The 22,821-nt window shown below is 45.0% G+C and overlaps 1 protein-coding gene across 1 annotated transcript; it reads right to left on the bottom strand.

Annotated features, from left to right (window-relative positions):
* Window positions 1–19,479: 19,479 nt before the first annotated feature.
* Window positions 19,480–20,085, bottom strand: CCDC70 (coiled-coil domain containing 70). The gene has a single exon (XM_007068074.2). It carries the CDS (start codon window positions 20,083–20,085, stop codon window positions 19,480–19,482), a length of 606 nt encoding a protein of 201 aa, XP_007068136.2.
* Between the last annotated feature and the right edge of the window lie 2,736 nt (window positions 20,086–22,821).

Consider the following 22,821-nt stretch of genomic DNA (forward strand, 5'->3'; position numbering starts at 1 on the left):
AATTGGTTAGCTAATCATGTTACAATATGTTAGGATTGGTTAGTTAAATTTCAGTAGAATGATTGGTTAAGGTATAGCTAAGAATATTACTATATAAATTAGGGGCAAACAGGAAGTAAGTTGGGATTCGAAAATAAGGTAAAAGGAACTTGTATTTAAGCTTGCTGGAAGTTCACCCCAATAAACATCGAATTGTTTGCACCTTTGGACTTCGGGTATTGTTGCTCTCTGTTCATGCGAGAAGGACCAGGGAAGTGGGAGAGTGAAGGAATAAGCTCTCTAACAGCTTGAGGCTGGTAAGAACACTGTTCTTGGTTAATTTCTTTCACCATTGCTCATTGTATCACATCTCAGCAAGTAATCTTTCTTCCTAATGGGAAAAAAATGCACAAAAAATAATCATGGAACTGCAGAATTACTGCAAACGCCTACACATTCTAATAATATACACCACTGATGATATAGACTTCATTATGTATTTTCTCTGTCCTGGAGGTTGTGAACTAATAATTTTGCATTCTAGCACTAAATTCAGGAGTCCTATTTTTTCAGATGCAAGTACAATACTGTATGAATTTGTCACTCTTGTTACGCGTTTGCTACTCAGTAGGAAATAGGAATATTGTGTAGTGAACTAGCCTTCGAGCTTTTGGTATCCTAAATAGGAACAGGTTAGAGTGCTCTGTTCTGAGTCAGAACTAGAGTGCTTTTAAAAGCAGGGATTGCCAAGGGCAGGCTGAAAGTTTTTAAATTTTCAGATGAACATTTTTCAGGGAAATTTTATGCAATTTCTTTTAATTACCTTATAGAGCTGGCCAACATTTTTTGAAAATCTGAAACTTTGACAAAAAATTTTGTGTGTGTGAAAATTTGTTGCCATTTTTTGACCAGCTCTAGGATTTTCATTTAGAAAATAAAAGCTTTAGCATTTCATTTCAAAGAAAATAAATCAATAGAAGCATGATCCTTAGATTATAACTCTTTAAGTAGATTCTTGATCTGTGTTAGAATTATAGAATCATAGAAGATTAGGGTTGGAAGAGACCTCAGGAGGTCATCTAGTCCTACCCCCTGCTCAAAGCAGGACCAACCCCAACTAAATCGTCCCAACCAGGGTTTTGTCAAGCTGGGCCTTAAAAACCTCTAAGGATGGAAATTCCACAACTTCCCTAGGTAACCCAGGTTACTTATACCCTCCTAGTGAAACAGTTTTTCCTAATAGCCAACCTAGACCTCCCACCACTGCAACTTGAGACCATTGCTCCCTGTTCTGTCATCTGCCATCACTGAGAACAGCCGAGCTCCATCCTCTTTGGAACCCCCCTTCAGGAAGTTGAAGGCTGCTATCAAATCCCCCCTCACTCTTCTCTTCTGCAGACTAAATAAGCCCAGTTCCCTCAGCTTCTCCTTGTAAGTCATGTGCCCCAGCCCCCTAATCATTTTCGTTGCCCTCCACTGGACTATCTCCAATTTGTCCACATCCTTTCAGTGGCACAAAATTGGACACACTACTCCAGATGTGGCCTCACCAGTGCTGAATAGAGGGGAATAATCAGTTCCCTCAATCTGCTGGCAATGCTCCTACTAATGCAGCCCAATATGCCATTAGCCTTGGCAACAAAGGCACACTGTTAACTCATATCCAGCTTCTCATCCACTGTAATCCCCAGGTCCTTTTCTGCAGAACTGCCGCATAGCCAGTCGGTCTCCAGCCTGTAGCAGTACATGGGATTCTTCCATCCTAAGTGCAGTACTCTGCACTTTTCCTTGTTGACCCTCATCAGATTTCTTTTAGCCCAATCCTCCAATTTGTCTAGGTCACTCTGTATCCTATCCCTACCCTCCAGCATATCTACCACTCCTCCCAGCTTAGTGTCATCCGTGAACTTGCTGAGGGTGCAATCCATCCCATCATCCAGATCCTTAATGAAGATATTGAAAAAAACCAGCTCCAGGACAGACCCCTGGGGCACTCCACTTGATACCGGCTGCCAACTAGACATTGAGCTGTTGATCACTACCTGTTGAGCCCGATGATCTAGCCAGCTTTCTATCCACCTTATAGTCCATTCATCCAATCCATACCTTTTTAACTTGCTGGCAACAATACTGTGGGAGACCGTATCAAAAGCTTTGCTAAAGTCAAGATATGTCTCATCCACCACTTTCTCCATATCCACAGAGCCAGTTATCTCATCATAGAAGGCGATCAGGTTGGTCAGTCATGACTTGCCCTTGGTGAATCCATGTTGACTGTAACCGATCACCTTCCTCTCCTCCAAGTTCTTCAAAATGGATTCCTTGAGGACCTGCTCCATGATTTTTCCAGGGACTGAGGTGAGACTGACCAGTCTGTAGTTCCCTGGATTCTCCTTCTTCCCTTTTTTAAAGATGGGCATCATATTTGCCTTTTTCAGTGATCCGGGACCTCCCCTGTTTGCCACAAGTTTTCAAAGATAATGGCCAATGGCTCTGCAATCATATCAGACAACTCCCTCAGCACCCTCGGATGCCTTAGATCTGGCCTCATGGACTTGTGCATGTCCAGCTTTTCTAAAAAGTCCTTAACCTGTTCTTTCACCACTTAGGGCTGCTCACCTCCTCCCCATACTGTGCTGCCCAGTGCAGTAGTCTGGGAGCTGACCTTGTCTGTGAAGACTGAGGCAAAAAAAGCATTGAGTACTTCAGCTTTTACCACATCATCCGTCACTAGGGTGCCTCCCCAATTCCATAAGGGTCCCACACTTTCCCTGACCTTCTTCTTGTTGCTAACATACCTGTAGAAACCCTTCTTGTTACCCTTCACATCCCTTGCTAGCTGCAACTCCAGTTGTGCTTTGGCCTTCCTGATTACACCCCTGCATGCGTGAGCACTATTTTTACACTCCTCCCCTAGTCATCTGTCCAAGTTTCCACTTTTTGTAAGCTTCCATTTTGTGTTTAAGCTCACTGAAGATTTCTCTGTTAAGCCAAGCTGGTTGCCTGCCATATTTGCTATTCTTTTTGCACATCGGGATGGTTTGTTCCTGCGCCCTCAATAAGGCTTCTTTAAAATACAGCCAGCTCTCCTGGACTCCTTTCTCCCTCATATTAGCCTCCCAGGGGATCCTGCCCATCAGTTCCCTGAGGGAGTCAAAGTCTGCTTTTCTGAAGTCCAGGGTCCATATTCTGCTGCTCTCCTTTCTTCCTTTTTTCAGGATCCTGAACTCAACCATCTCATGGTCACTGCTGCCCAGGTTGCCACCCACTTCTATTTCCCCTGCCAATTCTTCCCTGTTTGTGAGCAGCAGGTGAAGAGGAGCATGGCCCCTAGTTGGTTCCTCCAGCACTTGCACCAGGAAGTTGTCCCCAACACTCTTCAAAAACTTCCTGGATTGTCTATACACTGCTGTATTGCTCTACCAGCAGATGTCAGGGTGATTGAAGTCCCCCATGAGAACCAGGGCCTGTGATCTGGATGTGATGTTGCACTCCATGTTTTATGGAAATATGCTTATGAGTGTGAATATGATGTAACTGGAATATGCTTTATGCAAAAGATCTCTTGTAAGGTATCATTACAAAGGTTATAACTTACTGAATAAATTAATCCTATTTGTATGGATATATCACTCTTGTATCTGAAATTACAAATATGAAGTATAACTCTGAGGTCCTATTGTAATTATGCAAAGTGTGGGCCATTAATGGTGGTATAGAATCTTGATGGCTCCCACTGACTAGGACAATTGGTTTTAAAAGGTTTATTTACCTGCAAGACTTCGGGTGTACATGTGGGCCAGCCCGTGGGTAATGAAGAATGAGGTCTTACAGTGACATGTGACCATGTCACATGATACTGGAATCCATCTTAAATCTGGTACTTTTCCATTTAGAAGGAGGGGTGGGGACCTAGAGAGACAAAAGATTCCCGCCTTGTACTAAAGCTATAAAAGGGGATGGAGCAAGACAAAAGGGCTTCCATTCATGAGAAAACCCCTGATTTCCACCTAAGATGTCTGCTGGAACTAACAAGGACTGTACCAGGGGAAAGGATCGGGCCCAGACTAGGAAGGAGTCTAGTCTGTGAAAGAAGCTTATTGGAACATCTCTGAGGATGAGATCTTACCTGTTATCAGTTTTTTAATGTATTAGGCTTACACCTGCATGTTTTTGCTTTATTTGCTTGCTAACTTACTTTGTTCTGTCTGTTATTACTCAAAACTACTAAATTCCTACTTTTTATATTTAATAAAATCACTTTTGTTTATTACTATACCCAGAGTAAGTGATTAATACCTGGGAGAACAAACAGCTGTGCATATCTCTCTATCAGTGTTATAGAGGGAGGACAATTCATGAGTTTACCTTGCATAAACTTTATACAGAGTAAAACAGATTTGTTTGGATCCCATTGGGAACTGGGTGTCTGGGTGCTGGAGATAGGTAACCTGCTAAGTGGTTTTCAGTTTAAGCCTGCAGCTTTGGGTGCGTGATCCAGACCCTGGGTCTGTATTGCTAGGCTAGCAGGCTAGCATGTCTGGCTCAACAAGACAGGGTTCTGGAGTCCCAAGCTGGCAGAGAAAATGGGCTCAGAGGTAATTTCAGCACATCAGGTGACAATCCCAAGGGGGTCTCTGTGACCAAACCTGTCACACTGGAAATTTCTGTTAGTTGTTCAAAGAAAGAAAGTGTTACTGCAGTGTAAATGCTAACTAATTCCATTGTGCATTTACTCCGTATTTACACTCGTGTAACTGAGACTGTGGAAATAGTGTGGGCTAGATTTTTTTTTTGTCAATAAAGCATTATGCATGCCTATGACAGTGTATAAAGAACAATGATCCTTTTATTACAATTGGTGTTCAGAGGTATTAGCTAGTTAATGTTGATAATCTAGTTAAGTAGGTAAGCTAGTTAGTGTTGTATAGCATTTTGAACATGTAAAGTGCTATACAAATGCTAAGAGTGGCATTATTAATATAATCGATATGAAAGCATAGGAAGGCTGGAATTCTGTAACCATGTGTTTTAAAAAAGTCATCAGGCATGACAGCCCAGGTCTTGAACACAGGCCTGAGCGTGCCCAGACAGATGCTGCCTCCTGGCCGCCACCCAACATCTGCTAAAACATGGTGAGCTAAGAAGCTTATAGTACTGCAGCCTCAGCCAAGCCCCACCCCCAGGAATCCTTGTTGGAGGATTGTATGGCTCTACTGATTGATCCAACCATGCTATTTGAGACAGAAGAAGGCACAGAAAGTTGTCTGAGCAGTAAGGTGATTTTCTGTTGTGGCTGTATTGGACCCTGCTTGTGCCTGCAGTCAAACCTGCCCCTGATTCTTGCTCTGCTCCTGTTCCCAAGGTGCCCTGCTCCATACTTGATCCTTGTCTCTACTCCAGTTCCTGCTCTTACCTCAATTCCACCATCAGCTGCCAGTCCTGCCTCTGACCCTGGCTTGATGCTTGACTCTTAGCTCTGGCATTTGGTATCTGACCTCAGCTTCAATTCCTGGTTCTGACTCTGGCTTGACCCCAGCTCTGGCTCTGGTGCTGATCCTTGTCTTTGTTCCCCAACCTGGATTCCTGCTCTGCACATGAGACGTGATTCCTGCTCTGAGTATTAGGCCAGATTGCCTACATTCTGGTCTATACCAATAGTTATCTAAATCTAAGAGGCAATGGGTAATTACAGTACAATCCACTTTATATCCAGTGTTTCAAGTAGCTTCAAAATGGATAGCAACAAGGAGAAGATGGTCCAGTGGTTAGGGACTAGTGGTTTTGGGACCCAGGTTCATTTCTGTGTTCTGCCACAGACTTCCTGTGTGACCTTGTGCAGGTCACTTAGCCCAAGGCTTCTCAACCTTTCTCTTTCTGAGCCTTCCCCCCACCCCAGCATGCTATAAAAACTCCACAACCCACTTGTGTCACAACAACTGTTTTTCTACATATAAAAGCCAAGGCCGGCATTATGAGGTACCACGCCTGGCAATTGTCTGGGATACCACACCACAGGGGGACCTGCAAAGCTAAGTTGCTCAGGGTTCAGCTTCCACCCTGGGTGGCAGGGCTCAAGGCCCCAGGCTTAAGACCCATGCGGTGGGGCTTCAGCTTTCTGCCCTGGGCCCCAGCAAGTCTAATGCCAGCCCTGCTTGGTGGTCCCCCTGAAACCTGCTTGAAGACCCCCAGGGGGCCCCGGACTCCTGGTTGAGAACTACTGACTTAGCCTCTCTGTGCCTCCATTCCCCATCTGTAAAATTGAGATAAAGCATTTCCCCATCTCACAGGGATGTTGTGAGGATACCTAGCGTAAAAATTGTGAAGTGCTCAGATACTACAGTGAGGATGGCCGTATAAGTACATGAGAGAGAGCTCTTAAATTCAGACTAGAAACTAGGTGAAAATTTGGAATAGGATTGCATTTGGAATAATTTACATAGGGTGATAGTAGATTCTCCATTACTTGAAATCAAGTCTTTAAATCGAGACTGAATGTCTTTCTAAAAGTTATGCTGTAGCTCCAACTGAAGTTATAGGCTTTGATGCAGAAATTGTTGTTGGAGGTTCTTTGGCCTGTGTTATGCATGTGAAACTAGATGATCTTAATGGTCCTGTCTGGCCTTAAAAAAAATCTAGGAATGGAGATTGATCCATTCCACCTATTGACACCAGAGGGCATAACTATGCTTTAATTCATTAGTAATCTGGTTAGCCAGGAGCAGATGGATGGCATTTACCTGTATTTATTTGGGGAGGGGGGGAACAAATAAGTTAACCAGCACAGTCACACTTGTGAGTCCCCCATAGGACTGACAAACAGAGTGTCTCCATGGCCTCAGATTAGCACACAGACCTTGAGTCAATGTCCAGAGCAAGGTTTGGATTTATTTATAAATATCAAAAATCAAGACAACAGGAAAAAAACCAACCTACGCTAGAAAGCTTTGCTGGCATGACTATGTTAGAAGGGGTGTGATTTTTTTATAATGACATCGCTATGCCAGCTAAAGCCCTGGTGCAGATGAAGCTATACTGCCAAAAAAGTGCTTTGGCTGGCATCGCTTATTTTTCTCACCAAATTGGAATATACAAGTGTGACTGGATCTACACTGTAGGAGGAGGTTACTGCTATACCTATACTATCAAAACGTTTCTAGTGTAGACTAGGCCTAATGTCTGTTTTCAGGGCTTCCCTCCAGCACTTGTTCTGTCTTAGTTGTGACTGGATCCCCAGGGTACACCCTGGAACTGTGGGACCGCTGTTCCCCCTTAACTCTCCAGCCTGGGCTATCCCTCACAATGCTATGCCAGTGACAAGCAGCAACTCCTCTGGGTGCTTTGATCACTGAGCCATCAGCATGTGGAGCCCCACACCCAAATAAGTTGCATGGATGCTCCCTGAGCCACTCATCAATTATACAGAGAGACACCAGCAAATTACCCAAGCCCCCAACGTTGCACCCCAGAAATATACTGTCGTACACTGCTCAAGACTCCCTTGGACAGTGCAAGCTCATGAATTAGTTCGCCACTCCAACAAAGAATACTGAACATGCAACAGCCCTTGTTAACCTGAGATCAGATTCGCTAAGCACTTCAACTGAAAACACCCTGTTTTAGGTCAAATATAAAACAGATTTGTTAACTACAGAAAGATAGATTTTAAGAGGTTATAAGTGTTAGGCATAAAGGTCAAAATTGGTTACATGAGAAATAAAAATAGAATTGCAGTCTAAATTCTAACTTTAACAGACTAAGCAAGATTTGAATTAAACAGTTTCTCACCCCACTAGATGTTCCAAGCAGTTTATAATTCTTTTTACACAGGCTGAATTTCCTCTCATCCTGGGACCAATCTCCCCAGTTCAAAGTCTTTGTCTTCCAAATAATCTTCCAGGTGTTGAGATGGGGGAGTAGAGAAGCCCTGTGGTGATGTCATCGACCTTTATTTATACTTTCTCTCCAGGTGCTAGAAAGATCCTTGCTGTGACATGGAGGTTAGGTAGCCCTAATTGTGTATATGTGCTCTCTGAGGAATCTCTGGGAGAGTGGATTATTCTTAATGGGCCATCAGCGCCTGTCTGGCCAGTGTTAGTTGCTCCTTTGGTGCCACAGGAAGGCTAGCTGTGGGTGTCTCCCAACCCCACAACATATTTCAGTAACACACACACAACAAAACTTCAGATACGATGGTAGCATATGTAATTCAACAAGATAGTAACATTCAATGGATGACTTCTCAAATGATATCTCACAAGGTGTACCGAACACATCATAATCATATCACAGTGGTGAATACGGAGGTTCCAGGGTTCTATTTTGAAGTAGTTTGTCTCCCACCTCCCTTATGTTTGGAGTGGATTCATAGATTTTTAAGGCCAGAAGGGACCACTGTGATCATCTAGGCTGACCTCCTTTATAGCACTAGTCACAGAACTTCCCCAAAATGATTCCTAGAGCAGATTTTTTTAGAAAAACATTCAGTCTTGGTTTAATAATTGTCCTTCTCCATAACCCTTGGTAAATTGATCCACTGGTTAATTACTCTCATGGTTAAAAATATACACCTTATTTCCAGTCTGAATTTGTCTAGCTTCAACTTCCAGTTGGTGGATCATGTTATTCAATGAGCTAAGACGGGCTCCAATGCTGTTAATGCAGCGAGACAAAAGCAGCCCTCCTGTTATACTTTTAGCCACTTTGGTGTCATACACAACAGGAAGCAGGATTTATGAGGTGTGAGTTTGTGATATGTATTTGGATGCTCAGCAATCACAATGCTTATTTGAACATATGAGTTGTGCACATTTAAATCCCAGTGAAAGATTAGTACATTGCCCACTGAAAACCAGTAAGCCCTGGGATCCTCACCTGAGCAGAGGAGGCTGGTGAGCAGCCAGAAGAGACATAGAACAGCCCCTGGAGTGGTGAAGGATCTGGTGGGAGGTCCTGGAAACAGGGCAGGAACTGGACTCCCAGCGAGGGAGCCCTAAGAGACATTTACTTAGGAGAGATGTAAAGTTACTTCCAGGGAGGTTGGAAGTAGGTTTTTGTTTATACTTCTATCCTGGGGTTTTGTTAGAGGATTCCAGGGGAGGGTCCTGAGAGTCCTGGCCCTGAAACAAGGTGGAATCTAGAGATGCTGCAGGGGACAAGGCCTGAGAAAGGCTGGGTAGGAAGGAGCCCAGGGAAACAGCAGCAAGGAGTGGGACTGAGCAGACCTTGGCTGCTAGTTATTGGTCCCTGGGCTGGAATCCAGTGTAGTGGGAGGGCATAAATGGGTCTCAAGAACACGCTGTACAGCAAAGCGCGAACTTCAGGGTTTTGCTAAATCGGGCCAAAGATTTACAAAACTTCCCCAAATCATAATACATTCAGAAATCCCCCTTCTGTAAATTATCCTCTTGATTCAATTAGCAAGAAACTGAAGCTAGTCAAAAAAATCAAAGTATAATTTCTTAATGTATTTTTCTCTTTATTAACCTCCAATATACTCCACAGATTTCAAAAGGCAAAGCTGGGTTAATTTTTTTTCTCTGATGTTGTTAATAAAAATGTTACACTTACACCTTCAAATGGAATGACACATAATCTGACTTTTCCACAGCGCTGTTGGTCACCTTGTTTGTCACGTTTCGTGACAGACTGGACTATTTCCATACCTCCTATTTCACATCGGTCACAGTCCTGCCTCTCAGGTTTTGCTGTTCCATATATTTAACTGACACACAGACTTGTATAATTTCTTTATTTCGTCACATTATTTTCTTGTTTGACACGCACCCGTTGTCTGTTCTACTTACTCTTTACTATGCTCCATGCTTTATCTCTCCCACAAGTTAGCTCTGTAGATGCGTCAGTAATGCTTTTCGATGACAATGCTGCCATTTAAAAGTGGGCACGTCTTCTCACAAGCTATTTATTTCTCTTCCTAAAGGATTTATGCTGATCTGGCACTAATGATTCAGGGCCTTTATCACTCCCTGCAGAAGCAGTTCAGAGCTGTCAGCCAGGTGCTGGAAGGCTCACCCTCCTTTGACTCTATCTGTCTCCTCTAGCAATGCTAACTAACAGTCAGTAACTCCCACATTCTTCATGTCCTTATATATAGGATTGTGACATTCTACAGTGAATTTCTTGCCAATTAATGGTGGGGGGAGGAGGAGGGAAAGGCGCCTTGAGCATTATATGCAGATATGACTTTTAGGTTTCTTGGCCACTCACTTGTTTGGTAGCTTGGCCCTTGGCATCCTTTTGGCGCATTCTCTTTCCAGTGCATGAGGAGAGGGACAAGCCAAAGCAAAATGCTGCCACCTTCCACCTGTGCAACCACAGACAGATGGCTGGTTTGTGTGCAATCTCCTGATGGTGCAGAGAGCCCCTCCAAGTCAGAGGAGGAGGCAATGGAAAGGGCAAGCAAAGCCTTCATCTGTACCACATGGCGTGGTACCTTCTCCATTGCCTGTGCCCAGGCTCCCTGTCCCACTGCCATACATTCTCGGCGTGTCCTGCAAGCACCTGGAGCAGCAGTAGCTGGGTAGTGAGGGTGGGAAAAGGAGGGGGAGACCTCTCTTGTCCACTCCTCTCCCCTTCCCCTCCCTCCAAGCAGAAAAGAGAAGGTCCCAGGGAGGGAGGCACAGGCACCACAAGGCATGTTTGGGTAATGGAGGAGTGAGTGAGCAGTTGGGCAGCTACATTATTCACAGAAGGGAGGGGAGAAGCCGGAAGTGGAACAAGCCCTGAGCTGCTGGGCTGGTCACAGGCTGGAAGGCTCCACTCCCTGCTTTCCCATTTCTTTTCCTGTGCCCCGAATGCTCCCTCTGACTTCCCCCTCACTGCTCTCAGAGGGGAGGAGAGGAGTGGCAGTGATGACCTCCAGGGGGCAGCAGCCATTCCATTGGCATCGGGTGAGACAGTGGGACTTGAATTAATTGTCTATTGGGGTGGGGGTGTCACAATATGGCTGGCCCTTGTAAATGAAGCAGGTCCAGCCTGCCCTGTGCCAGAACAGGTGCTCCCAGTTTGGCCAAGTGAGAGGGTGGGACAGTGCCTGGGAGAATCTGAGGGGAAAGAGAGCTGGTGAGAGACCGTCAGAAGGCTGGAGGAGGTCTCTGGGAAAAGTTGCAGAGAGCTCTCTGCAGGCACTCCCTGGACAGAGGGAGGAATTACCAGGAAGCAAGGGTGGGGGTGGCTTGCTAACCCAGAGAGCCATGGCCAGAGAAGGCAGGAGAGAGCTGAAGGCTGAGAGCAGCAGAGGGAGATGCCTGTTGGCTCTCAGAAGACCAGAGGGGGCTGAAGGCTGGGAGTGAAGCATGGTGAGGGACTCTGGCGCCATCCTGGAATGCTGGGCCCAGAGGGGAGCAGGGGTGGGGTGCTGCTGGACCCTAGAGCTGTACCGGAGAGCTGGGGTGGGGTGCTGAGGGACTCTGGGGGACTCTACGTTTACTTGATGTATTGTCTGGACAATGGTTATGAGACTTGGGCTATGGCTTATGAGCTGGGGCTTGCTTTTGGACTAGAATAACCCCCCATTTGCACACAGAAAGACTCTTTGACCTATTTTGGGGGACACTGAATGAGGGAAAATGAGGCAGGTGTGCCTGTCATACCACAGCCTCCCACAGGAGGGCAATTCTAGGTGGGGCTGCCCTATGGGAGTTGGCCTAGCTTGAATTAATTGCAATGGGGGCAACCTGGGAAGAGACTATCCCTAAATCCTCCTTCTAGTGCCCAGAGAAACCCAGACACAGCCCTTCTCCTCAGACCCACCAGTCCCTGAGCAACCGGTTGGGACACCACCCCTCCATCTGGTGAAAAACCATTATCATTGCCAATTATGGCCTGACATGCAACGGAACAAGGGTACCCCAGGCTTTGGCTGTTTGTCACGCCTTTGGTGGCTTGTGTCACACATTGGCAGACTTGCAGATTGAGATGTCCAGTGTCCATCCCTCCCCAGTCTGCTCAGACTCCCCCTATGGCAAACTCTGGGTGCAAATGAAAGGACCCCCCACCTCTGAACCTTCTCCCATTGCAGAGCAAAATGAATGGTTTGCATGGGCCTTAGAGGCTATGAAAAAATATACATGAGGTGTTATCCTCAACTTCCACAAGGATTTCTCTGCCTTAGCTCTTGTTTCTCCAGAAGTCAGGAGGTGATCGTTATGGCTCCCACCAGGAAGACCATCTGGAATTTTCATGTGTCATAATCTTCTCTCCCAGATCCCTCAATCCCACCCATGCTTAATACATTGAACACCGCCAGAGACCTTTAATGCACACCCACAATTATATCACAGGGGTGCAAAACTTCATGGCTTGTTTTAAACTTAAAGCAAGAGGGGCACCCTGGATCCAGTGTGTGCAGTTCAAACACTCTCCTATTAGTCTCTGTTACTTACCAACAGATCTATTCAAAATGTATATGCTTTGGTAAGCAATCAAACACTTCTTGGCTATATTTTGTGTTATTTCATTAATTTAGAATAAATGGCATTGTTGCCAAATAACCCGTTTTGTTTATAAAAGTTCTCAAGTGTAAGGGGTGTATCCCTGAACCTACTGAGATGTTACAGTAACATGTTTTGAGGACTGATTCCCTACCTCCTTAATTACCCTTTCTTATAGCTGTACAAGCAAGCCCAAGAGGACATTTACATTAGAGTGAAGTTGGAATATCTCTGCGACAGTCCATTTCTCCATTCTATCCATGTACATTTGTTTAAATCAATGGATTTGCTCTGGGTTTGAACGGGTGTGAGATTGGAATGTGGAGTGGGGTGGCATAACAGCTGCTACAGAAACTGCACGCTGCCAGAGGATTCCTCAGTGCAGGTTTAGATCAGATCTGCACCATCCTAAGGGACCTGTGAATTGAGCCCAGTGTGTGTGCTTTCCTAAGATTCTGGAGCAACTGGCTGGATCCCTTCTACAACATAAGCACTGTAAGGTTGGCCTTCTAGTATCTTCATATGCTGAATTTAGGGAGGAGATTGCTCCAAATTCTTTTTCCTATTTAATCCTTTTGGGGGGCCAGGGGGTGGGTGGGGACGACATGCTTTTAACATCTTTATTCCATCTGGTATATATTCAGCTACTTGCCATGACCTAAGACCCACCTGCACCAGATCATGCTTTTGAAAGAGAGAGAGAACATTTTTCTTACCTGCTAACTGTCATGGCTGTTGATCTGGTTCCACTCAGTATTTATTGTAGGGGTGCTAAATATAGCGGAACTTTCTTTCTTATGACATTTCTTTTACTCACTCTCATTAAAAAAACCCTCAGAAATTGCCAGAATTAGGGGTTAAATTTATGACCACAAGGCTTATGTACCATCTGAGTTCTACTCAAGCCTCGGGAGTGTTCTATGTACCACAGGGATTTCCCTACACACACCCCTGAACTCCCCCATCACCCCCCGCTCCCCAGTGGTCAAACCAACCAAGATGAAGACCATAACAGAAACCAAGAATATACCAACACATCATCTGGTTCAAGTGGTGTATCTACTTCTAAACAGTCCAAAGCACAAATACAGCTACCTACCAAAGAAACAGTGTCTCCACAACCTAAAGGCAGTTCCTGATGTTTGTTGGTTAAACTTTTCCCATTTATTGAAGTTGCAAAATATGATAACTGGTGCACCTCTTGCAAAAAAGCTTACGAAGAGGGAAAGCTTCCTACTGCTACAATTGGTAAAACTGGAGGAACTGGTTCGCCAGACTGATCAGCAAAGCCAATACTGACAAACTACGTGAAAAGGCTGCAAAACACCAAGCGTCTGGAATGCATCGACATGCATAAGCCAGTCACTGTCAAAGCCAATTTTAGAAGTACTTTATGAGGCTGTTAAAGAATGCTGGAGACGCAACAAAGTTTATGCAAACAAACATGGCTGTCACATCTATTCTATTTAAGCAAGAGATACCACACACTACTAACTGGAAGACAACGTTAAAGACATTGACACTTGTTAACCTGAAGTTGGACACTGGTTCCAAACAAGACTAGCAAATGCTCCCTATCTTTCTGTAAGAAACTCATCTGACTGGTTAGAAGCATGCAGTGCAACAGTGAAAGACTCAGCAGTTGAAAAAGTGAAGACCTCTTTCACCTCATTCAAAAAAATTGCATACATAGCTGATGAATTCGCCAATGCAAATGGGCATCAAGTATGAAGTCATTGCGTGCGATATCTTGATGTCAGTGGGAGGCCAGTAGATGCATTTCTAGATGGCCAGGTTATAGAAGACACATCAGCTGCATCTGTGACAACCCACATCTTAGATTTAAATGGTTGTAAATTGGACCTCAAACAGATGGCTGCTTGTGCATTTGATGGAGCTGCAAACTTCTGCAGAAGACATAGTGAAGTACAATCTTTGTTCAGAGAAAAGTGTAGCCCTAATCTCTCCTATACACACTGCAGAGGCTATTTTAACTTCAGTACCTGAAAAGATGATGGAACAAATAATTAAGCAATCAGTTTGCAAACACCTAAAAGATAATAAGGTGATAAGTAACAGTATGGATTTGTTAAGAACAAATTGTATCTGTGAACAACCTAATAGCTTTCTTTGACAGGGTAACAATTCTTGTGGATAAGGGGGAGGTTGTAGATGTGGTATATCTTGACTTTAGTAAGGCTTTTGATACTGTCTTGCAAGACCTTCTCATACAAACTAGGGAAATACAACTTAGATGGAGGTACTATAAGGTGGGTTCATAACTGGTTGGAAAACTGTTCCCAGAGTGTAGTTATCAGTGGTTCATAGTCAGGCCGGAAAGGCATATCAAGTAGGGTCCCGCAGGGATTGGTCCTGGGTCCAGTTCTGTTCAAGATCTTCATCAATGGTTTAGATAATGGCATAGAGAGTACACTGATAAAGTTTGTGGACAATACCAAGCTGGGAGGGGTTTCAAGTGCTTTGGAGTATAGGATTAAAATTCAAAATGATCTGGACAAACTGGAGAAATGGTCTGAAATAAAAGGGATGAAGTTCAATAAGGACAAATGCAAACTACTCCACTTAGGAAGGAACAATCAGTTGCACACATGGGCAATGACTGCCTAGGAAGGAGAACTGCAGAAAGGGATCTGGGGGTCATAGTGGATCACAAGCTAAATATGAGTCAATAGTGTAACACTGTTCCAAAAAAAAGCAAATATAGTAGATGCTTGTTAGTAGCAACATATTGGTGCCCTTTTGCTACGTTGCTCCTAAGCGGTAGTTGCTATTATGGGGAGTGTCGTCTGACCAAAGGTGTCTGGAGAGTTAAGGGTGTTACGGAACAGGTGGGGCAGCCACATTGTGGGGAAAGAGTTGGAGGATGGGGGGTGGGGGAACCCCAAGTTTGGGGGCAATGGGGCAGGGGAACCCTGGGTTTGATAGGGGAGCCCTAGTTCACAAAATGGCTGAGCCAGCCTGGCTGCCTGGGACAGGCTGAGGATGCTCCTGCTGGCAGTTTTGTGCTCCACCCTGGCAAGGGATGGCTGGCTGGAGAGCGCACCGTGTGCGGCCTGCAATGGAGGAGGGGTGGTGACTCCTAGCAAGGACGGTGGACACGGAAGGGGAGTCCTCCAACCCCTCACTGCAAAACAGCACACCCACACCTCACTGCCGGCAACCGAGATGGAGGGGACAGCTCAGTGCGTGGGGTGGGGGTCCCCCGATACTTCTGTCTGCAAAATAGCAACCCCCTCGCTGATGCCTGAAAACCAAATGCTTAGGAAGGGAGGAGGAAACCTTCAGCTGTGTCTCTCCTGCTGCCCCAGCCCCAGCTTCCCCCCAGTCCCTCTTTCCAGACCCTCCCTCCAAACTCCCCCTTACACATGCTCTCCATGCAGGCTCTGTCAGGCAGGGCAAGTGGACATGTCTTTGTGCCCTGGAGATGCTCTGAAGGGCCAGGGTTGGCAGGGGAGTGAAAAGATACAGTTTGGGGGGGCAACACCCCTATATGCTCCCCAATCTCCGCCCCTGGATATGATGTCACAAACGTTGCCTGTACGCAGCATCTATATTGATGTTACCAGGTAGACAATTCAGTGGGGGAAGCATTCCCAGGGGAAATATTGCTCATAAGCAGCGATTACTCTTACCAGGTGTTGCTGCAAACAAGCGTCTAGTGTATCATTCTGGGATGTGTTAGCAGGAGTGTTGTAAGCAAGACACAAGAAGTAATTCTTCCGCTCTACTCTGTGCCGATACAGCCTCCTTTGGAGAATTGTGTCCAGTTCTGGGCGCCACATTTCAGGAAAAATTGGAGAAAATCCAGAGGAGAGCAACAAAAATGATTAAAGGTCTAGAAAACATGAGCTATGAGGGAAGATTGAAAGAATTGGGTTTGTTTAGTCTGGAGAAGAGAAGACTGAGAGGGGACATGATAACAGTTTTCAAATATGTAGAAGATTTTTCACAAGGAAGAAAGAGAAAAATTGTTCTTGTTAACCTCTGAGGATAGGACAAGAAGCAATCAGTTTAAATTGCAGCAAAGGCAGTTTAGGTTGGCCATTAAGAAAAACTTCCGAACTGTCAGGGTAGGTAAGCAGCAGACTAAATTGCCTAGGGAGGTTATAGAATCTCTGTCATAGAAGGTTTTTAAGAGCAGGTTAGACAAACACCTGCCAGGGATGGTCTACATCGGGGCGGCCAACCTGAGCCTGAGAAGGAGCCAGAATTTACCAATGTACATTGCCAAAGAGCCACAGTAATATGTCAGCAGCCTCCCATCAGCTCCCCCCTGCTCCCAGCGCCTCCCACCCACCGGCAGCCCAGACGATCAGCACCTCCCCATCCCTCCCCGCACCTTCCGATCAGCTGTTTCGTGGCGTGCATGAGGCTCGGAGGGGGAGGGGGAGGAGCGAGGGCATAGCAGGCTCAGGGGAAGGGCTAGAGTGGGGGCAGAGCCAGGGGTTGAGCAGTGAGCACCCCCTGGCACATTGGAAAGTTGGCGCCTGTAGCTCCAGCCCCAGAGTCGGTGCCTGTACAAGGAGCCGCATAGTAACTTCTGAAGAGCCGCACATTAACAGAGTTGTGCAAAATTACAACAAGAAGCCATGAAGGATGTAGATGTAGTGCTTCACTGAAGGCTTGAGTAGCCAACTTTAATTTGTGTGATGATTTTAAATCTAATAAAATGGTCATGAAGCATTTTTCAGATTTTACTGTGGTTCCATACAGTCCACCCTTCCATCACAGTCTCATCCTTTGGCCCTCAGCCCTTCTAAATTCAACCCCCTCCCACTTCCTTGGGAAAATACCTGTGCAAACAGCCAGCCAAGCCTGCCCCCTTCCCAAGCCATAGGCTTACAAGGGCCAGTCCAAATGCCCCCTGAATCCATACGTATTTTAGGCTAAATGATTTTTAAGGGGAGCTACTAGAGGTTTGAAAGCATAGTGATGTATCCTTTTCTCCTACTAAACTTCTGGCTTTTCTGCACTGAGTTGTGTAACTCCTTAAGTAGCACAACCATTGTATTATAATGACAGCACTGTCACCGATAACACTCCACTTGGCTATATGAGAAAAAATGAATAGGATCTCTCTTAAAAGCATTTCATATACTTCAGATTCTTCGTAAGGAAAAACATGTCTAATTTTAGTTTAAATGGATGTTAATTTGACATGCTGATTTGAATAATAGAGATAAATTCCCAGAGGTCTTTTACATTAAAATATATGAAATGACAGGTGCCTTTTGAATATTCTTATTTTCTAAAGGATTTTTTTTCTTTTTGCACGGTCTAATGATACAGCTCTAAAATGTATAATAGGGAACGCTCCTGAATTTGATCTAATGGGGCATTTCCATCTATATTATTTATGACTATAATAGGAGGTTGCAAACCATTCCTACTTTGGTTGGGCCAGTTAATGAGAAGGTTTTCCTGGGGTAGGTATTCATCAGGAGTTGTGTATTCATGTATTTCTAAGACAAGCCTTTGTGTACAATTTGTTCTGAACACAATAAAACAGGAGAGTCTAGCTCACCCTTCAGCAGATCACAAATGTAAAACTGTATTTGAAGGTGTGCTTGACTTATCCTGTATACATACCTAACAAATGCAGACGTCTCCAAATTCTTTAGCAGGGATTGTAAAGGGCTCTCTCATTATGGTGTAAACCTTTTCAACGTAAAACACTGTCTAAACCTCAAACATGTTATTAAAGCTACCACACCAGATGCACACTCAACAACCTTGACTCTTAGTGTTTACCAGGTTGACTCTGATTAACGTTTTTCACAGTCTGCCTTTGTCCCTCTCCCCTTTTCGTCCCACCTCTATCTGCAACAAAGAGGGACAAATACAGAAGATTTATTTCTGTATCAACTTTCATGGTTCTGAATTTGGAGAAGAGCATTTTGTTTCCTCTTCAAAAATAGTCTGTCAGATCCGAAAGAGCGAGAGAACAAGCTCTGTACTGTGGTACTCATGTCTTTCCTGAAAACTGGACGTCCCCAGAGTTCTGTTCAAAGTTTCTTCTCTTGCCTTTGTTGCAGACAGGGATACAGACATTAACTACACATCACACCCAATGGTTATCTAGGATTTTCTATAAGGAGCTCATGAGGAATGAATTCCCAGGAGAGGATAGTGCTCCCTATCTTGTGTCAAGACAATGGCATCTCTGCAGCTAGATATGATCCAGGGCTATGTATGTTGCCTTTCTTCTCACTCCCCAACATGAGTGCTCCCTTCCACTACTATCTTATTTCCTCCTTTCTGACTGACCCACTCCCATCAACTGACATCTTTTTCCTACTATTGTTGGGTTCCTTGCTCCCTCCCAATTTTCAACAGATCATCTTCCCATGTAGTGATTCAGGGGTGAGACCCAGACAGATGGAGCTGGAGTCCTGGAAGAAACTAAAGGATGACCAATAATGACCTATCCACATCAGACTCCAGAGAGCAATGAGGAGGAAGATCAAAAGCATAATGTTGGGGAAGAGCAAGAGTTTTCTCATCACTGACTTTAGCACAATGTCTCTCAAATATAAAGAGGGCGCCTAAAACACCACTGCCTTATTCCAGTGATATGCTGGTGTAACTCCACTGACTTGCATTACACTGGTGGATCAGCAGATTTATAATTATGATGATCTTGAACTCAGCTGGTAAATCCTCTTTCTCTGGTATGTTAGCACCCACTGAACATCAACCACCTGTTTTACAGATGAGAGGTTTGGAAACTGGGGTGATGCATGACAGCTTCATGCCATTTACCAATGCACAAGATCCCAGAACAATAAATAATGTAATGAAAACCTAAATGCAATCATCTTAAAGCAAATTACACTGTAAAATAGTTCTACTGAAATTCCATTAGGCTTTTATCAGGTTTCTGGGATCAAAGAGACTATTTCAGAAGGGTAATCAAAGCAAAGAGGGAAACTGACTAATTACACAGCTGCTTCAGCATACGTGACTTTCCAAATATTGGTTTTTGCGTCCAGCAGAATAATTTACATCTTGTTTTCATTCCCTTGGGCTACCCTCTTCCTCTGAGAATATCTGGACCATGACCCCTAGGAGCATTGATAGCTACAGCTAGCAGTAATTGTTCTCCTCTCAGAAGGCCAAATGCCCCTTCCCAGATAGATTTTTCATCTTCTTGGAGGGCTTTTTCATCTTCTCGGAGGGCTTCCTCATCCTCCCAGAAAGCTCTTTCCTCTTCTAGGAGGGCTTTTTCATCTGCCCAGAGAGCTTTTTCTTCTGCCCACAGGACCTGGTGCTCGTCCAGGAGAACCTTGTCCTTTTCCCAGAGGAACTGATCCTCCTTCCAGAAAGCCTTGTCCTTCTTCCAGAAAGCATTATACCTGTTCCAGAAGTCCCTGTACCCCTCCCAGAAGGCTTTTGCATCTTCCCGGAAAGCCTTTTCTGCCTCCCGAAAGGCATTTTCCTCCTCCCAGATGGGGTTTTCCTCCTCCCAGAAGGCCTGGATCGCCATCCTGAAGGCCCTGATCTTCACCCGAAAGGCATTCATCTTCTCCCGAAAGCCCTTGATCTTCTCCTGAAAAGCCTTGATTTCCTCCCGAAAACCTTTTTCATCCCATAGCTTCTTAATGAGCTGCTTCTGGCGGGAGGTGTAGGACATCTAGCAGCAATGGTAGTTTTATTCATTCACTTGCCAACCTTGATGAAAGCTCTCATCACTTACGGAGCCTTGTGAGGGCAAGGCATGGTCCAAGCCCAGTCCAGCCTGTCACATCCTATAGCCCATCAAATAGAGAAGTGTCAAGATGTCAGCAACGACTATCGTAATTGGAATTGCTCAAACATACGCAGTAATTGTGTAAATCGGGGGGTTTAAAATATGTCTTCACCATGAATACAGACGTTTACAAAGTCAAAAGCCTTAGCTTTGGATGGCACTTATATAGCATCAATTAGTGCAGTATTTGGGCAGGGATCCTGTATCTCATTGTAGGTGTAACACCTGGACAAAGATTTTCCAAAGTGACTTTCAAAAATGACTTTGGGTGCCTCTGTTTTTTGAGTGCCCAACTTGAGTTCTTGGCAGTGACCTGGATTTTTTGAAAGTGCTGAGCATCCACCCTCCGAAAATTAAGCCCCTTGAAGGTGCCTTGAAATAGGCATCTCAAAATGGAGGCACACAGAATCACGAATCACCTAACCAACGGAGAGATTAAACATTCTGATTTTCTATTGACTAACTCTGCCTCCTAATTCCTGAATTGAGAGAAAAGCTGATTACTTATTTATACTGTTATATTTATTATGAATGATTGTACAATGCCTCAGGCTCCAGAGCAGGGTGTTTTATAAATAAAATGTCTTTTTATTATTTGATTATGCAAGAGTTCCTCTCTCCTTTGCTGAAATTTAGAGGCTCCAGGAATAGCAGGGGCAGTGCAGGGAATGGTGTCTTCTCTTGCCAAGTAGATGGGAAGTGTGTGATCCCTTAAACCCCCTTCTTCCTTGATTTCCCCTCTCCTCTTGTGAGATCTAGGTGTTGCAGGGACTTACCAGGATAGGACCCAGTAGGCCCTTCCCAAGCCTTTCACGTGGATGTGGGAATCTATGGGGATGGTCTTCTAGCATCATCCATTCCACTCCCACCATCCACTCCCCCTGCCACTGCTACCAGTGATCACCGGGGTGAGTGGGGGCAGAGTGAATGAAAGAAGCCACTTCTAGCCTCTCTCACGGCCATTAGGATAAGCTGTGTGCCTAGCAGCCCCACAGTTGGAGAGAACCACTGCTGGGAGCCCTGTGTGGATGAAGAGGAACTATTGGTTCTCCTGGTCTCACCTGCTCCTCTGATACTGCTTTGCTACTTCTCTGGCCTCCTCCTGAGAAGGGAGATTAACCATTCACTGGCACAGTGAAAGCTAGGTGGCTGTGAATGTGCTGTCTGGAGTGGGGAAGAGAAAGGGGGATAGAAGTGATGTTCCACTGCATCCTTGCAGGGCTCCTAGCAGCACACCTCAATCCCCGCTCCCTGCGAGGCTCTCAGCAGTCACTGAAACAACAGCGATTTCTTCTCAACAAAGGCGATTGCTGGCAGTGGCTCCTTTGCACCCACCCCTCTTGTGGGACTCCTGGGGAGGCAAGTCCTTTTCATCAAGAAGACCAATAAGTAGCATCTCCTCCTTTCTCACCCTCTGGGATCCCTGTTGGTGGCAGTCAGTGGGATAAGGAAAGTTCAATTCCGTTTATCTCCATACTAACAAGAAGCTGCCTAAAAACAAAGGGGAAAGGGTGCCAGACCTGATCCCAACATATGCTCTATACTGGGGAGAGGGAGGGATCCTTGGAGAAGCAGCAGTGGCAGATCAGTCCCAACTCTTTGAGAGACTTTTGAGGAGTGATGACATAGCAGCAACAGCGAATTTTGCCATTCCATGCACTGCAGCTGCTTAAGCCTAGTCCTTCCCTGAGGGTCCAGGCAGGAAGGAGACAGAGGCAGAGTTAGCAAACAGAAGACAGGATTGTTTGAGTCTTTTAAATAAAAAACCCACACTTACTCACACCCTACCTTGCCTGTGAGTGAGTCAGCACTTGTTCCATTTGTTCATACTCACACCTTAGCCACACTTTAACTTTTATCTCTCAGGAGGAACCTTTTCCTCCCACATCTCCCTCTCTTCCAGCAGGGGATTGGAGGAATCCAAAGGACATGAGTCCCCTACCTCAGGATACAAGTAATTCACACAGAGCTTTTAATGGGAATTATTGTATCATGTAGAGGGAGAATCAGATACCGTATAAAAGGAGAAAGATTTAATTCTGAGTTTCTTACACTTATCAGTCTAATCACCAGTAGTGTGATGACAGCCAATAAGGACCTCAGATACAGCCAGTCTTCTTTCAGATTAAGTATCTCACATTTGATATTTCTATTAACAGGCAGCACGTTTAAAACAAACAAAAGGAAGTATTTTTTTCACACAATGCACAGTCAACCTGTGGAACTCCTTGCCAGAGGATGTTGTGAATGCCAAGACTATAAGAGGATTCAAAATAGAACTAGATAAGTTCATGGAGGATAGGTCCATCAATGGCTATTAGCCAGGATGGGCAGGGATGGTGTGCCTAGCCTCTGTTTGCCAGAAGCTGGGAATGGGCGACGGGATGGATCACTTGATGATTACCTGTTCTGTTCATTCCCTTGGGGGCACCTGGCATTGGCGACTGTCGGAAGACAGGATACTGGGCTAGATGGACCTTTGGTCTGAATCTGTATGGACGTTCTTATATTCTTCTCTCTTCTTTAGGTCTCGGTGTCTCACCTCCTGGACTGCATACTTTTCCTTCTCCTTTTCTCTTTCTTGCCCTACCTCCAACCAACAGGAGCAGAGTGAAAATG

This window comes from Chelonia mydas, chromosome 1 (assembly GCF_015237465.2).
Source record: "Chelonia mydas isolate rCheMyd1 chromosome 1, rCheMyd1.pri.v2, whole genome shotgun sequence".
Classification (NCBI taxonomy): Eukaryota; Metazoa; Chordata; order Testudines; family Cheloniidae; genus Chelonia; species Chelonia mydas.